Genomic DNA, 17,247 nt, shown 5'->3' with positions numbered 1-17,247 from the left:
ATTAAATGTATCAAAAGTGACAGAATATAATGAAAAGGTTGCTGTCCCCGGTGTAAGCTCTATCACTATAAAAAAAAAAAGAGAGAGCCTGGGACTTTTCAGAGGTGTGTAGGAGTGTGGGATCAGGAATGCATTACACCTCTTTGGAAAGGATGCACATTCGCGACGAACATTTGAATGCTTGGGTTAAAACTCCCATCAAACATTGTTTTATAAATGGCCCTCCTCTCTAACTGTGAATTTAGAAGACACATTGAACTACTATTTACATATTCCTGTATACGCTCTTAAAAATAAAGGTTCCAAAAGGGGTTTTTCACATTGATGCCATAGAAGAACCATTTTGGGTTCCATAAAAGGACCTTCCAGTGAATGTCTTAGGAACCTTTTTTTTTCTTAGTGTGAAGAACATTTTAAGGTAACACTTTATTTTGATAGTCCACTTTAGACATTCTACTAAGGTAACTTTGCAAATACATGTCAACTACCAGTCATTAGAGTATTAGACTGTCTGCTTAATATCTACTAACACTTCATTTTGATGGTGCCCCAACAGACATTCTACTGACTATTGCTGCATCCTTCGAAGGGTGCATTCAAATAAATGCCGATTGCGTCATTACTGCGCGACGAAGGCTCCTTCATATTCTTTATTATAAACATAAATGGACCATGGTGGACATATTTAGACAGTTTGTGAACTCAGACAGTCTTTGTTTTCAGACAGTTTAATATAACTTTCAGAAAAGTCAAGTACAAAGGTTACTGTCACTCATCAAGGCAGCTGTCACAGTTGCTAGGCGACAAGAACAAATCCTCTGTAGGCCAGACCGTCCCATTTAACAACGCTCGTTCCAACCTTCGTGGTCTTCGAAGTCTGCGTCCTTTAAAGGATGCAGCCTCTGAATTGAAACGCAGCTAAGTAACTTTGCAAGTATGTTACCTTATTCTACTAACTCTAACCCAACAGTCTACTAATACTCTAATGAAATGTAGTTGACATGTTTAAAATTAATGAGATAGTTGACATGTAGTTGCAAAGTTACTTATAGTTAGAATGTCTAAAGGAGACTATCGAGCTAAAGTGTAAGCCATTTTAATAATCTAAAGAAACTTTTCCAATGCCAATAAAAAAAAAAACAATGTTACATTTCATATGGAGAGTGATAGAGTCTCACACCTGTTTCACAAAGATTAACGGTTGAGTTGAAAGGGGAGAAAGTCGTGACCGATTCTTCAAGATAGCCTTTACTGAAATGCTGTATTTTGTGAGACAGAGGCTGTTGCAGTGGCTGGGAAGGAAAACACAGGGACAGCTGTATAATTATACTATTTTTACTGTTGGGAGCTCGGTATGTGAGAGGAGAATTAGCATCACACCTGTGCATAATTGGCTAAATTAGCTTGCATAATGCAAACTCTGAGAAGCATTGGACAGTGGGGGAGGAAGTACTGTGTCGAAAATTGAGGGAGTTGTTTGGTCTCCCTCTGGAATTTAGTGAAGGGAGGAAAAGCATTGACTGTAATCTTATATCTCAAGTCAAAAGAGCATTCAAGAACCCCCTTGTAAGTGTTGTCAAACAATAAGCAAGTCAAGACCTTGATCTGGGTCTCCTGGCAGGACTGAAGCACTACTCAGGCAAGAAAAACTGACATGCAGTCCAGCACTTATTTGTTTTAATCCACTCCAGTGAATCTATGAAGAAATTGTGACTGCCAGCCAGGGCAACATAGGTTAGTTTACAGGTGCATCCAGTGACTGAATGCCGATTTAATGGGGGGAAATGCGTGTACGCACTTGCTGGAGTAGGAGAAATCTCTGAAAACAGTATTGTACCAGATGTATTAATCAGTTCTTAATACAGAGGCCAATGTGTTCGTAGACTCACCCTACAAAACAAATGCAGTTTTCCATATTATACACAAGATGACATCCTGATAAAACACAGCAGCAGTTTGAGTTAGTGGTCAGATTTGCTCAAAATCTACCATATGACTGTAAACTGTAATATTTCACAATACTTTACTTATTTACTATTTACTATACATATTATACTTTACTTTTACTATTACTTTACACAATACTACGCTTTTAGAAAATGTGCTCAATTAATATTGAACCGTTTGACATTTTACTGAAAAGATGGTTCTCAAAACTATGCCTTGTTCTGGTGTAGATGTGTCAAAATATTGGACAAACATCATAAGACATGGATCTTCAGGAGATCAGATCCATGTTCTCAAGCGGACAGCACTTTGAACTGTTTTGATCTACTACCACCTACTGGTTAGTGATACTGATGAAGTATCAACTTCAAAATCAGGTGGTTTTCCACAGCAAAAGCAGTGGTTACATACAACATATACTGGAAATTTCAAATGGCATGGCAAAAATGGTCATAAGAAACTAACACTAGTGACTTGATAAGCCCAATGGTCTTCTCACATACTTATTTGTAATGATATATGGAGCACAGTTGTTTTTTTTTAAACCATTCTGTATGCCTCAGATTATTTAAGTAGTCTCTTGGAACTGAATTTTAAAGTATTAAAGCCAATCAGTGCACAAAAATATGCTTTGCACCAAATTAACAAAAAAATGTAACGCCACTTTATGGAGTTGTCTCTAACTTAACCTTGCAAAGGTGGCACAAAAGCTGCATCTTAAGTTGCATATGACACACAAAAATGTGCATTTAGGTGCATTTAATGCTGCACAGAGGCAGAATAACTGCATTTACAGGGGGATTACAATTGCAGAAATAATGCTGAAGAACTAATGGAATAATTAGTGAAATTATATAAACAAAATTAATAAAATATTAAAATTTAAATAAAAATTAAACAAAAAAAATGTCATGGCGACTGTAAAGTTTAAGGCAACGCTAACGTTGTGTCTCACGTTAACAGAACATCGTGTTGTTATAAATATTACCAAAGTTTGTGGTTACTGTGATCTAAATCTATGACTATTAAAACATATTACACAATACAGAAAGTTTTAAATAATTGATCTGAAATAGCCAACATAACGACACAATGTAGAACTATCACTTACTGTCAATGTGTGACTTGTACCTCATAAACCATATTTCCACAAAATCAAACTTCAAAAACTACTTCTGAAAAAAAAGAAGAATTTCCTGTGCTCACTTTTATTTTGTAGAATAAACGGAAGTTGCGTTGTGCGTGTTTTCCGCACCGTTTCCGCAGCACGGAGACCCTCCCACAGGAAATCCCAGTTTTATTTGAATTCAACCAACCAAACTCAAGCAGAGGCGGATTTTCACGGCCAGGGGGAAATTTGAATTTGTATCATGCTACTTACACTCTTACACACAATCAAATGACAATACTATAATTCTATTAAAAACCCGACTACATAGGAGCATGTGTTTATATCTTAAGGAGTGAAAAAACTAGATGAAGGTCGTGAAAAGTGGGTCTAATGGCGGTTACTGAACTAGCCAAGCCAGTAGCAACAGAACGCTAATTAAAAAGCTCTTTAAATCGCCATTTTAAAATTTGCGTAGTTTTTACTTTATGGACGCTGCCTAATATACAAGAATGAAAGCGATGAAAGAGGAGACTACTGAAATAAAACAGATTAAGGACGACAAAGACCTCAGTAAGTTGCTTTTCTTCCAAGTTTACGTGGCAACGAATTTCTTCGTCATGATAATAACAATAATCAGAAAAGTACCTATATACCAGAATGTTTCTTTACAATCTCGTTAACTGAATGTGTCTGTCATTTAGTTTGTAGTCTTTGCAAGAGGTGCGACAACATTCCAGAGAAGTATGGGGAGAAGATCACCCTCCAACAGCACAACCTGACTGTCCACTATTTCTGTCTGGTGAGAATGAGAAATCACCAAATTACATTTAACGTTAGTCTTTGGATTTTACAGTGAAGTGTATACTGACGCCTCTTATTGCAACCATGGCCATCGACGTCTGTTACCTTTTTCAGACGTTGATGATGATGTTTTTGTGCAATATATTTCATTTTTTATCTAATACATTGTATTATTGCCACTACCCCAGTTTAATGATTAAAAAAAAAAATCTACCCTAAATGATTACAGATATACTTGGTTATTTCTACATGTTCTGTCAGCCAAGAATATCTTATGCTAATGCAGAATATCACACCCTGCTTACTGTATTTAATTCACATTTGTTTTCAAGTTGTTGACTTCTAAATCTAGTTAAAATGTAGAGGAATTGTAGAAGGCATCACCAAAATCATAATTCATGCATAAAAGTGAGTAAATTATTCTTCTATATAATTTTACAGCTGATGTCCAGTGGAATATGTCAGAGAGGGGAGGAGGATGAAGATGTCCATGGGTTTCTCGTGGGTGACATAAAAAAGGAGATCCGCAGATCTTCGAGGCTGGTAAACACACGTTTGACTGTTGACGTGTTCCATTTAACACTGCAGAAATGTATCTGATTCTGTTTCACTGTCTGACTTGCAGAGGTGCATGCACTGCAAAAAGGTTGGTGCATCAGTGGGGTGTTCCATCAAAAGCTGTCGGCAAATGATCCACATGCCTTGTGGAGTGGAGCAGGAGTTTATTTTCCAGTTTACTGGCTTGTTTCCGTAAGTGTCTCTTGTGATATGCAAAACTTGAGTTAAAAAAAAGTTCAAAAGTTTGGTAAAAAAAAAAGATTTTTTGTTTTTTAAAGAAGTCTCTTTTGCTCAGCACAGCAGCCATAGATAGAGTGGTGCAGGAATGGCGTATTTTTGTTGGCCAACTCAGAAGTTAGCGTCACGCTGGTTCCCTTGACAAAAACCCAATACAATTTTTCCAATGGCTTTTGAATTATTGCAGAAAATAAGGTCTGTAACTAACAAAAGCTTATGATTCGTACGTTTTGGTCATTGTGAAAATCTTCGCAAATTAACATAACTTTTAGCATTTTTGAAGCGTAAATACCATCGCTAGAAGTCAAAAGCTAAACATAGGCTATAAACAAACTGCACCTCGGTTGCATGACTTCAGCGTCACCATCACTAAGCTCCTTTTCCCTTAAAGTTCCAGTTATAACACATATAAGGCTGTGAAATCGGGCTAGTGAATGTATGTTTATCTGTTTAATGTCCCTGACACCCTCTGTAGTCCCATGTAGCCATTTGTTAGCAACCACTTTTAAGTAAAAGCTTGAAAAAAAATCACATGGTGGTATTAATGATGTATTTTATGTCGTAGAATAAAACATGAAAATATCTTGAGCTTGTTCAACACAGACCTTAATTCAGGCATGTAACCAAAAACCCATTGACTTCGGGACGATGGAACCAGAAGTGGTAAAACGCGAACTCATTTTCTGCTTTTGACCTAAAAAAAATATGCACCACTCTATTACTCCAGTCTTCAGTGTCACATGATCCTTCAGAAATCATTCAAATATGCTGATTTGGTGATCAAGTAACAATTCTTTTTTTTGTAGGACCTGTGATCTTTTATAACATTATAAATGTCTTTACTGTCACTTTTCTTGACTAAAACAAAATCAATTTCTTTCAATATTTCACCTTAATGACCCCAAACTTTTGAATGGTAGTGTCATTTCCTTTAAATTTCCAATAATTTAATTCTTCAGGCTTCTCATCTTTGGTATTGATGATGGCAATTATTTGCAGGTCTTTCTGTAAAAAACATGCACCTAGTCAGTCCTGCGTCTCCAGCCCCAGTCTGCCCCTCTCCTGCTCCGTCTGTCTTGAGTCCATTGAGTCTGTCCTCTCCTACAATGTCCTCAAGTGTCCTGCGTGTCATGGAAGCTGGTTTCACAGGGATTGTGTACAGGTAATTGTGCCACAAATTCAAACATATTAAAAGATGAAGATCTGGAATTAGAAATTTAAGTCTGGTTCTTAACTATTTTGTTCCAGCATTATGCACACAGTGCTGCCATGTTTTTCTTCAAATGCACACTATGCAATAACAAGGACCAGTTTCAGCAGGAAATGCTCAGAATGGGAATATATATACCAGAGCGGTAAATACAATTTATTACCTTCTAATATTGATTTGAGTGATTTAATTTTGAGTGAAAAATATATTGTCATTGGCTTGGACTGCCAGCAGTGAAGTATGCATGTATATGTATATTAATTTATATGTGTGTGTGTGTGTGTGTGTGTGTGTGTGTGTGTGTGTGTGTGTGTGTGTGTGTGTGTGTTTTCCCACATCATTTTGGCATCACAAGACAATAAGTTATAAATATTTATTCATTTTCCATTACTATATGTTAATATATTGTATATTTTTCAGGGATGCATCATGGGAACTAGAGGAAAATGCATTTGGAGAGTTGCTGCAAGTGTACCAGCACTGCGATGCTGTAAAGTGTCTTAGCCACAAAGGTCGTAAACACAGCTCACAGTCAGGGTAATTTCAGCATTTTATTCAGTCATTCTAAAATAATGAAATGGATTGTCAGGTTGTTTTTGAAAAGGATTCTAACTATCATTAAAATTACAAATACTTTACTTCACAGGTTGTTTGAAATTGTTCGTTGTAAGTTGTGTGGATCCAGGGGAACTCATCGAAAGTGCTCCAACCTTAGGCTTTACGACACCGACTGGGTTTGTGCTGACTGTAAAGCTGCTGTTGAGGAAAACAGTAAGCTCTCTAAACTATTGTTTAATATCTGCTTATTTTGTAGAATTATTCCAAAGTTACATACTTCACCTTTTGTAAACTGCCTTTTATTATATGTTTGTTTGTTTGTTTTTTGCCAGAGTCAGTGCAATTGCCAAACCATGTTGAATCACCGCTGGCTATAAGGCAAGAGAGGAAGAGGCTGTTTAAAAACATCTCTGACTTTCACTCTTCACTCATCACTAAAAGGTACTTGCCTAATCAATAGAATATGGGTTGAGTCGGTAATATTCTGGGTTGTTTATAAGTTCATGTCTCTGGACTATTATGTGCTGTTGATTATCAGAAATAATTTCAGGCTCATTTCATCCTCAGTTTGTCATTGTACAGTGATTGTAAAATGTAATGAAGAACTCTATATAAATAAAAGTATTATTAATTACTCAATTTTTTTTTTATAATAATAATTTTAACAATAATAAATTATAATTATAGTTATTATTGTTCCTTTAGATTATTGAATTCAGTTTCTTCACCACCGTCAACATAACACCTAAACCCAACATCCATTAATTCCATGGGGTTGCAGAATCTGTTTCAACACACACACACTTAAGATGATCCATTGAATCATCATTTTAGCTTTATTTTGAGCACCTTTCCTGAAAATGTGAAAAATTCCTTGTTTTCTAGGCAGCGTGTGCCAGCCACTTCTCCAGAGGTCTTAATGGATCTGGCCTGTCAGATATCACTGCAGCAGTCCACAGAAGTGCTAGTGGGAGATGATGATGGGGTGATGGAAGCAGCTCTGCAGGTTCTGCGGCAAAGTGACTTTAATCCCTGCTGCACACTTTCTGTGAAATTCTCCAAAGACAAACTGAACAACAACATTAGGAATCAGCGTCGCTTTCTCAAGCGACTTGTTTCGAAGCTGCAGATGTCAGAAATCTTTGAGGGACCTGATGGAGTTAAAAACCTGGCTCTGAACTCAAAAGGTAGAACAGATTATTTAATTCAAGCTCGTTTTAATTAATTTTTCTTGAAAATGTACCATTCCTGATTAATACAGTGCCTGACAACTTAGGTGACCTTCCAAACTAACAATTGTTGTGTGTGAACAGCTCTGAGGGATGATCTCTACTTTGAAGTCGGCAGTCTGTTAGCCCTCTCTTTGATTCACGGAGGTCCTCCCGTGGGCTTCTTCTCTCCAGCCCTCTACCATAGTCTGTTCAAATACCCCACAAACTACAGGCCTACTTTACAAGACCTCGGAGACACTGCTTTTGCACACAAAATCAGACAGGTGAGTTAAATTGTTCTTACATTGTGCTTTAAAACTGCTGTTGCATTGAGACACATGATTACAATGAACCGAACAGTTGTTGTACACCTGCTAAACTCTGAATGCACTTTTAGATTGCAGAAGCAAACTCAAAGAAGGAGCTAAGACATGCAATGCAGTCAGCGTCACAATACTTGGAAGCAGCAGGATGCTGGCGAAAGATCAGCAAACTCTCTGAGAAGGACATGTTGGTGGAGGATGTACTAAATTTCTACCTGATCATCAGACTACAGCTGCCTCTGCAGAGGTTGGTACCCTAAACTGCCTGTGTTATTACATATATTTTAACATTTATAAAACAATTATACATGTACATATTTTATTGAATATGAATGCATTAAATGTATTGAACAAGTGGCAGCAAAAACATTTAAAATGTTACAAAAGATTTCTATTTGTAATAAATGCTGTTCTTTTTTAACTTTCAATTCATCTTAGGATTCTAATCTTTTTTTTGCATTTACATCTATGAATTTAGCAGACGCTTTTATTCAAAGTGACTTAAAATAGAGTATAAAAAATGTGTCATAGAGCCAGCAATATTTGGCAGTATACAATACCACATTTATTATAACGCTAGATTTGGAAACAAGCTAGAGCAGAGGAGAGCAAAGCATTTTTCTTTTCTTTTTTGCAAGTGCATTGCTTTAGTATCACTGTTTTTATGGAAATAAGCAGCAAAACTGTATTCATCATTGATAATAAGAAATGTTTCTTGAGCAGCGAATCAACATTAGAATGATTTCTGAAGGATCATTTTAAAATCTAGTAAAACAGAAAACATTTACTTGAAATGGTAAGAATATTTCACACTATTACTGTTTTACTGTATTTTTTATCAAATAAATGCACCCTCGGTGAGCATAAATGATTTCTTTCAAGCGTACAAACCCCAAGCTTTTGAATGGTAGTGTATACACGTTTTACAATACCTGATTTTTTCCACACTGTAAGTAAATGCTCACTTATTTGCTCGTTTATATTGCCAGATTTCGTGAAGGTTTGAGGACCCTAGGACTGTTTGAGCAGGTTCAGATGTGTTCAGAGTCTTTCTATTCAGTCTTCTGTGGGCCTGTGGAGAGGCTGACGGCTGAATCTGTCATGGAGCTCTTTACTGCCCGCTTTTCAGAGGAAAAAGAGCAACAAGCAAAAGAAAACACAACAATGAACTATTGGAAACAGTTTCTGCATGAGTGTGATGGTATGTTCCCTACAAAATATGTTTTAGATTCTTAGGTATATCATAAAATCTATGATAATAGAATATGACATTAAAGTCCTCATGAAATCAAAATTGACCCTATTTACTTTAGCACACATTACTGGTCTTAAGGTGAACAATTAATTTGTGCAAGATAATACACAGATTTTTTTTTTTTTTTTAATTTTATGGTTATTTAGCTTTAATCAAAATCTGAAAAGTTACTTCTGGTCTGGAATGGCATTCCATCAGTTTGGAACGCTTAACTTATCCCCTCCAGCTGTTTGTCTGCTATGAGCGAGAGAGATGGATAAAATAAAACCCTGCCATCTATTCAATATCCGTTTCACTTGGAAATACGTCATAGCACTGAAGTAAAATCTGTTGCTTCTTCCAGTTCACGGGACTTTAAGATGTGTTAGAAAACAAGCTGTTATTTGCATGATCTTAAAGGTCCCGTTTTTCCTGTGTTTTTGAAGCTTTGATTGTGTTTACAGTGTGCAATATAACATGTGTTCATGTTTCGCGTGTAAAAAAAACAGTATTTTTCACCCAATTTACTTATCTGTATACTGCTGTTTTCACTGTCCTAAAAACGGGCTGATAACTTCCTTGTTCTATGAAGTCCCTCCTTCAGAAATACGTAACGAGTTCTGATTGTGCCAGCGGTTCCTGTGTTGTGATTCGACAGCAGCTTAGCGCACGTTGCCCGGAAAGGTCACGCCTAATACCATAAAGTGGAGATGCATGCGCTCAGTGTTATTGTAAACATGTCTTTAATATTACCTTATCAATTTGATTTGACTCCGGGATGAAAATAACAGCGTCTCGACGACATGCGACAAACACACTCTACAAACGCAACTCTTCCTGTTTTCCGTGGGAGCGCAACAAGACCACGCCCCCTTGTTTTGTGTATTCCTGTGGGCGGAGGTTAGTCAACAAACTGTTCTAGTGACGTCATTAAAGCAGGAAGTAGAGGGATGTAGTCCAAACCGGCCGTTCGCTGTAGGCTTTGAAAGGGGACTTCTGTTAAATAAAATATCTCGCTTGGCATTGAACTTTGAGCTTTATAATTTTACAGGTATTATTTATGCTCTAACAGCAACATTACACACTAACTAAAGTTTGAAACATGGGATCATGAAGAACAGGACTTTTAACCCTTTTCTTGTTTTCCAGAGGGTCGGTGTGCAGCATCGCTTGAGGACATCCTAACATTCGCCACTGCTGCAGATTTGGTTCCGTCCATTGGATTCAAACCCACCCCGTCTATTTCATTCTTCAGCTCACCAGACCCTTCATGTGCCTTTCCCCAGAGCCACTGTGATGCCAATCATCTCATTCTGCCCATACTACCCTCTTATGAGCTCTTCAAGAAACATTTGGATTACACAGTGTGCCAATTCTCCGTTATGCAGGACATTTAAAAAAAAAACATCTTTCCTAACTGGATATTTTTCAGTAGATTCATGGTGTGCATTTACCTAATGATCTACAATGATGCTTAGTCTATTTATTGGGGTTAATGAGTATTATACATAAACATATGGTATTTTTCAACCTATCTCACATTAGCATTAATTGATCATAGTTTCTCATTTTATTTATCAGTAGTCCCAGGTGATGCTAACTCTTCAGTTATGTAGCAGTACATTTGAATCACTCAACAGAGAAGACAGTTTTGCTTTGAGCCGTTCTATTGGGGCATCAACTACAAATCAATACATGTTCTGCTACACAATCTTAGAAGTGATAAGATTGTCTGTTCTTTTGTATTTTCAAAACAATTGTGTAGGCTTATAAGTGCATGCATTAACTTGAATGTGTAGCTCATAAATGGAGTAGGGCCTGAATTTATCAGCCACACACTTTTTTTTTTAGCTAGTAGCATTTCCTAAGATTAAACTCTTAAGTAGATAATGTTTTGTGTTCTTCTGAAAAGTATTGTTACTTAGCAGTGATTTAGTTTTTTCATACAAAAACAGTTCACAATAACAAGGTTGCAATTTCCCGGTAGCCACAAGATGGTGCAATTGCAAGTTCTTTTGCCTCACAATAGCTGGCTGTTCCCACCACAAATTAATTAGTTGTTAATGAGTTAAATGATCTTACTGTTTGTGCCAGAGAGCCCTGTTAGAATCATACAAAAGCAGGTTTGCATTTGTTCTTGAGTAGTTTTTATTTCTCCTGATGTAGTTTGAGAGTGCGTGATAACTTGTCAGCTCTGTATATCATAACTTATTACACTTTTTACTTTTGTTACCCTCAGTGCTCCATTGTCTTTATTGAATGATTCTGGACCTTAAATTTATGGCATTTTTTTAATGAATAGTGTATTTTTTTCAACCAGTCTTGAGACATTACACTTTAAAAAATGCATTTCCCAATAACTCATGCCATTGATCGTGTCAGGGTGCGCGTTTCTGCATACTGACAGCGGTTCGCCGGTCGCCACGTCACCCTCGCAGTCGTCACTGCATAAACAGTAAAGATGGCGGCCTCCATCCGGGAAAAACAGACAGGTCTGTCCATAAGTTTGAATTTATATTGAAACACTCAGTGCTGCTGCTGATGTTGATGATTTTCACGCGTTTTTTAAAAATAGTATTTATTTAAAATGCATACATTAGTACCGAATACATAACAGCTGAAATTGTACAGTCCTGACAGTGTAGCTGTGGATGCTAACCGTGTTGTTCATCTAGCAGCTGGTTAACATCAGATGAAAGGACTTATCCAGCATGAATAACGTTAGTTAAATAAGCATTTGTGCTTGTATGACTACGTACAGTCAACCAGCTCGTTTATGAAATCTACAGCTATTAATATCCCTTTTACCTTTCAGAAGGAACCCATAATTTGATTTGACAAGCTAGCTAAACTCACTCAGCGAAAACTATTAAGCTTAAAATTTTGTGGTAGAGTATAATCATGGTTGAACTTAATGTTTCATGGGTACAGTTTTTATGCTGAGGTTATTATTTTTACGGTTGTCATTTATGGATATTGACAGTCGTTGTGCAGCTGCTACTATGTAAAATGTTATTCGTCTCTTAATGAATATGCAGTAGATGATTTTTTTTTAATGGGCAGCGTGTGAACATTGCACAAGTGTTCGCTACAAAGATTGTATTGTGTGTTGGTAGAATTTAGATTCGTATGCATATCATAAAAATTATGATAATAAAAAAATGACTATGTAAAATGTTATTCGTCATAATGAATATGCAGTAGATAATTTGTTGTTTAAAAACCATAGGCTAGTTCTGAAAATGATGTGTTTCTGATATAATACTGCCAAAGTATGTTGGTATCAGAAATGTATCTTGTATTAAAATGATTTGTTTATGAATTGAGAACTGAGTATATTTGTCTGTTTGTGATATTTTAAGTAGCCTAGTGATAGAAGTGATTTAAAATATACATTTTTCATGTTTTTATTTTCAGCTGCTCTGAAGCGAATGCTTAACTTCAATGCGCCACCCCTGAAAAACACAGCAGCTGAGCCGGTATGGAAGGTAAGTCTACACAACAAACACCTTGGGGTTTCCTCATCCACTATGCAGTGCTTTTTATTCATGACTCAGTGATGCTTTTATAGTAATAATTTGCATGCACACTCACCCTTTGCAATTCTTGTTAGGTACTTATTTACGATCGCTTTGGCCAAGACATCATATCTCCTCTGCTGTCTGTGAAAGAGTTACGAGACATGGGCATCACTCTGCACCTGTGAGGACCTCTAAGACTTTTTCTTTCTAAATCAGTGATTTAATGAGATTGATTGTTTACATTTTGTTTGTTTCCTGTAGCTTGTTGCACTCAGATCGCGACCCCATTCCAGATGTTCCTGCCGTTTACTTTGTAATGCCCACAGAGGAGAACGTTGACAGGATATGTCAAGTAAATATGTTAACTAAACAACTGAATTAGTGTTTTTGTCAGTCCCGTTCCAGGACAATTTGTGAAGATCACACTATTGCAAAACTAATGGTTTGGTTATTTTCACCATCACAGGACTTACGAAACCAATTATATGAGTCCTACTATTTGAACTTCATCTCCGCAATCTCCAGAAGCAAGTTGGAGGACATAGCAAGTGCTGCTCTAACAGCTAATGCTGTAAACCAGGTGACCAAAGTAAGTCAAACACTTTTATTCATTGTGTGAGTTTGCTAGAGCTTTTAATTCCTGCTAGAGCTCTATAAATTCCTGAGGAAAGGCAAATAACATACTGCTCATTTTTATTATGCTGTTCAAGTATCAGACTGTTCTGTCCCTCCTCAGGTATTTGATCAATATTTGAACTTCATCACACTTGAAGATGATATGTTCATTCTCTGCAATCAAAACAAAGAACACATCTCCTATCATGGTAAGCTGCTAGACGGTTTTCAAATATTGACTTATTCATTTAATTTGCAATCTAAACAAAGTTATTAATAATGCTACTGTTCTGTCCCCTCAGCAATTAATAAGCCAGATATCATGGACACAGACATGGAGGGCATAATGGACACAATAGTGGATAGTCTCTTCTGCTTCTTTGTCACTCTTGGTAAATAATGACACATATTTTTATCCTTTCATGCACATATACTGCCATGCCATGTTTGGGGTCAGTAATATTTTTTTTTAATGTTTTTAAAAGAAGTCTCTTCTGCTCACAAATGCTGGCATTTATTTGATCAAAACATAACAGTTAAATATATTACAATTTAAAATAACTTTATTTTAATATATTTTAAAGTGTAACTTAATACTGTGATGACAAAGCGGATGTTTTTTAGCAGCCAGTCTTCAGTGTCACGTGATCCTTAATAGATCATTATAATATGCTGATCTGCTGCTCTAGAAACATTTCTATTAATATCAATGTTGAAAGCAGTTATTTGATGAATAGGAAATTTAAAGAACAGCATTCATTTGAAACAGAAATCTTTTGTAACATGTATAATAACATAATATATGTCTTAACTATCACTTTTGATCAATTTAATGCTTCTTTGCTGAATAAAAGTATTATTTCTTACTGACCCTAAACTTTTGAACAGTAGTGTATTGTAAATAATGACTTATTTTTAAAGATTTCTGTGCCACTATTAGCGCCAAATGAAATAGCATAAAGTAATGGTTAATGATTCCCAATCACTCCCTCTGTCTGCCATTGTTTGACCAAACATGAAATTCCCACCACTAACTCAGTGTCAGTGAGTGTTTGTTTACACTCTTGAGGTGAATCAGACAACAAATTACTTCTAGATGTCTGCATATTAAGCTGGCCTAGGACAAAATATTTTAACATCCGAAAAAAATAACACCCTTCACCTTTAAAGATGCTTTAGCACAGAAATGGAAAATACTCAATTTTTTCTTGCTAGACACAATCCTTTCCTCATATGAGGATATTCGTTTCTTTATAATCCATCTGAACTCTAATAAGGCAGAGTTCTTTCGTGGTACATGAAGTATTCCTGATTAAAGACCTGATATTTAATCATAATTAAAGAGCCGTTTTTATACTAATTCTCACATTACAGCCATTAGTTTAACTCTCAACTGTCATAAAGAGCCACTGGGTGGCAGAACCTTCCTAATGTTGTTCTGTATATTGCTCCAAAGACAAAAACATTTAGATACGCATTGAATATTTCATTTAGGTCTATTTACATACTACACGACTACTAGAATTGTATATGGCAGAAACTTCACAATTCAAATTAAGTACATTGATCAAGCCTGTATTGTTGTTTTTGAAATGTGATTATGTGTGTCTTGGGAGCCTGTGAGAAGATATTTAATGCACCCTCCTATTGGCAGAACAGTGAGCTTTCCTGTTATCATAGGTGCTGTCCCAATAATCCGATGTCCAAGAGGGAATGCTGCCGAAATGGTAGCCGTGGTAAGAAACCCACTGCTCTGTTTTTTAATGTTCCTCAATTTCTTTTTAAACAGACCGAGACACCTTTGTTTACTCCTGCTCAGTAAAGAGGGGTTTACGAATTCAGAAATAGAGTATTATAGAATGGCTGTGGTCAAATGACCACCTCAACCCCTACATAATCTCTTTGTTGCAGTGCATTTGTACATTTTATACTCTAGTTTATGTGCACAGCGTGCAAACTGATACAGTCGCTTAATTCAGTTTCACTGATGGTACAGAATTCTTCTTTGTTCCGTATGTGGGACTCGGTCCAACCTTGGCTCGCTTTCACTAGAGTGCTGAACTTTTAGATGATTAGTTTCAGCGAAAGAATGTCTCACTGTAATATGAGACAAAATTAACACCTGTCGCTCAGGTTATTAGATTAATTTATTTTATACATATTGTACAACTCGTTTCTACTCGAAATATTAGTAATGTTGATTTAACACTTTTTCATCACAGAAACTTGACAAGAAACTGAGAGAGAATCTGCGAGATGCTCGTAACAGCCTGTTCACCGGAGACACCATGGGCACTGGCCAGTTCAGGTGGAGCAAAAACACATTTGCAAACCCCCATGCAACTGATATGAAGAGAATATGTATATTAGTTTTAGCCATAAATCTCTGTAAAGTATTTAGTCTATTTATTATTGTTATAAAAGCATAATCCAAGACACAAATCTTGATGGATGGATGGATGGATAGACAGACAGACAGACAGACAGACAGACAGATGGATAAATAGACTAACAGACTCTACTATACTAGGACATCTTAAGAAAGATGTAGAAGTTTTGGGACATAAAAAATCTCCCATCTTTCCCTCTACCTCTCCCACAGCTTCCAGAGGCCGCTGTTTGTTCTTGCCGATCGTAACTTGGATCTAGCAACTCCTCTCCACCACACATGGACGTATCAGGCTCTCATTCATGATGTGCTGGTGAGCAGAACCTAAAATATCCTTACATGACCCACAATTGATACTCCTTTTTTTTTTTTTTTACTAGTGTTAATGTATTTTTTATTTATTTTTTCCTAAATGGAAACTTCAAATAGTTTCAAGTTGTGGCATATGGAAAGATGAAGTTATTGCAGTTATCATATGTATGATAAAAGGGTTTCATGAAATGTGGAATGTACGTGCTGGGTTGCTTTTTGTGCCAGTGATCATTAATCATGTAGGTATTTTGTTCCACCGTCTCAAAAATGCTTTTCTCAACTCCCTGTATGGCAGCAGTGGTCTGCCATGCTAATGGGAATTGTATTCTATGTACAGTGCTGCTCAAAAGTTTACACACCCCTTGCAGAATTTAAATAATTGTAACAAAATAAGAGGGATCATACAAAATGCATGTTATTTTTACTGTCCTGAATATGATATTTTGCATAATAGATGTTTACATAGTCCACAACTGCAAGACAGAAAAATAGCTGAATTTATAAAAATAACCCCGTTCAAAAGTTTACTTTTTTTAGACAAGTTAACAAAGTTTTACAAGTTTACAAAAGTTTACCATATTACTTGATTCTTAATATGGTGTGTCGTTACATGGATGACTGTTTTTTGTGATGGTTGTTCATGAGTCCCTTGTTTGTCCTGAGCAGTTAAACTGCTAAATATTCTTCAGAAAAATCATCCAGGTCCTAAAAATTCTTCAGTTTTCCAGCATCTTTTGCATATTTGAACCCTTTACAGCAATAGCTGTATGATTTTGAGATCCATTTTTTCACACTGATGACAATTGAGGGACTCAAACACAACTATTAAAGGGGTGGTTGAATATGATTTCACTTTTCTAACTTTAGTTAGTGTGTAATGTTGCTGTTTGAGCATAAACAACATCTGCAAAGTTACAACGCTCAAAGTTCAAAGCAAAGGGAGATATTTGCTTTTAAAGAAATAGCTTTTTAAGGGCTACAACAAACGGCTGGTAGGGACTACACAACATTCCTCCAGGGTTAGTGACATCACAAACCCTAAAATTTACATAAACCCGGAACACGATTTATAGATTATCAAGACAGAATATGCTAATCAATGACTAGAAGATAACTACACATAAGCTACATATATTCATCAACTAACCATTCAGAAATGGTGTTTACATGTTGTCACTTCTTCTTGAGTCTCTCCATCTTTCTGACTTCGGTTTGAACAT

General features: G+C 36.4%; 2 protein-coding genes across 3 annotated transcripts in view; both read left to right on the top strand.

The window, feature by feature from the left end:
- The first annotated feature begins 3,246 nt into the window (after window positions 1-3,246).
- g2e3 (G2/M-phase specific E3 ubiquitin protein ligase) lies at window positions 3,247-11,452 on the top strand. Its single transcript, XM_084392673.1, has 14 exons — window positions 3,247-3,628; window positions 3,760-3,857; window positions 4,301-4,402; window positions 4,485-4,609; window positions 5,654-5,816; window positions 5,903-6,009; window positions 6,285-6,401; window positions 6,511-6,635; window positions 6,755-6,863; window positions 7,308-7,609; window positions 7,736-7,917; window positions 8,031-8,203; window positions 8,946-9,157; window positions 10,340-11,452. Exons 1-14 carry the CDS (start codon window positions 3,568-3,570, stop codon window positions 10,585-10,587), a joined length of 2,124 nt encoding a protein of 707 aa, XP_084248799.1. The 5' UTR covers window positions 3,247-3,567; the 3' UTR covers window positions 10,588-11,452.
- The window catches only part of scfd1 (sec1 family domain containing 1), an 18,910-nt gene continuing 12,958 nt past the window's right edge, over window positions 11,296-17,247 (top strand). The window contains exons 1-11 of one of the 2 annotated variants that reach the window (XM_084392675.1): window positions 11,296-11,313; window positions 11,573-11,682; window positions 12,608-12,678; window positions 12,804-12,892; window positions 12,973-13,063; window positions 13,178-13,300; window positions 13,448-13,535; window positions 13,629-13,718; window positions 15,007-15,062; window positions 15,549-15,634; window positions 15,929-16,028. In XM_084392675.1, the coding sequence (XP_084248801.1) occupies window positions 11,652-11,682; window positions 12,608-12,678; window positions 12,804-12,892; window positions 12,973-13,063; window positions 13,178-13,300; window positions 13,448-13,535; window positions 13,629-13,718; window positions 15,007-15,062; window positions 15,549-15,634; window positions 15,929-16,028 (825 nt within the window). In that variant the 5' untranslated portion in view covers window positions 11,296-11,313; window positions 11,573-11,651. Of the gene's footprint in view, window positions 11,314-11,333; window positions 11,683-12,607; window positions 12,679-12,803; window positions 12,893-12,972; window positions 13,064-13,177; window positions 13,301-13,447; window positions 13,536-13,628; window positions 13,719-15,006; window positions 15,063-15,548; window positions 15,635-15,928; window positions 16,029-17,247 lie in introns of those variants that run through there. The other variant, XM_084392674.1, reaches the window with a different exon arrangement.

The sequence above is a fragment of the Rutilus rutilus genome, assembly GCF_951802725.1.
Source record: "Rutilus rutilus genome assembly, chromosome: 21".
Taxonomy (NCBI): domain Eukaryota; kingdom Metazoa; phylum Chordata; class Actinopteri; order Cypriniformes; family Leuciscidae; genus Rutilus; species Rutilus rutilus.
The sequence above is the reverse complement of the archived record's forward strand: the minus strand, read 5'-3'. Positions and strand labels throughout refer to the sequence as shown.

What these genes read in the sequence shown, in the direction of transcription:
- g2e3 (XM_084392673.1), top strand. Translation starts at nt 3,568, where the DNA reads ATGAAAGCGATGAAAGAGGAGACTACTGAAATAAAACAGATTAAGGAC. An exon ending in CAGTTTACTGGCTTGTTTCC is followed by an intron (nt 4,610 to 5,653) that starts GTAAGTGTCTCT and finishes AATTATTTGCAG; the next exon opens with GTCTTTCTGTAAAAAACATG. An exon ending in TTCACAGGGATTGTGTACAG is followed by an intron (nt 5,817 to 5,902) that starts GTAATTGTGCCA and finishes ATTTTGTTCCAG; the next exon opens with CATTATGCACACAGTGCTGC.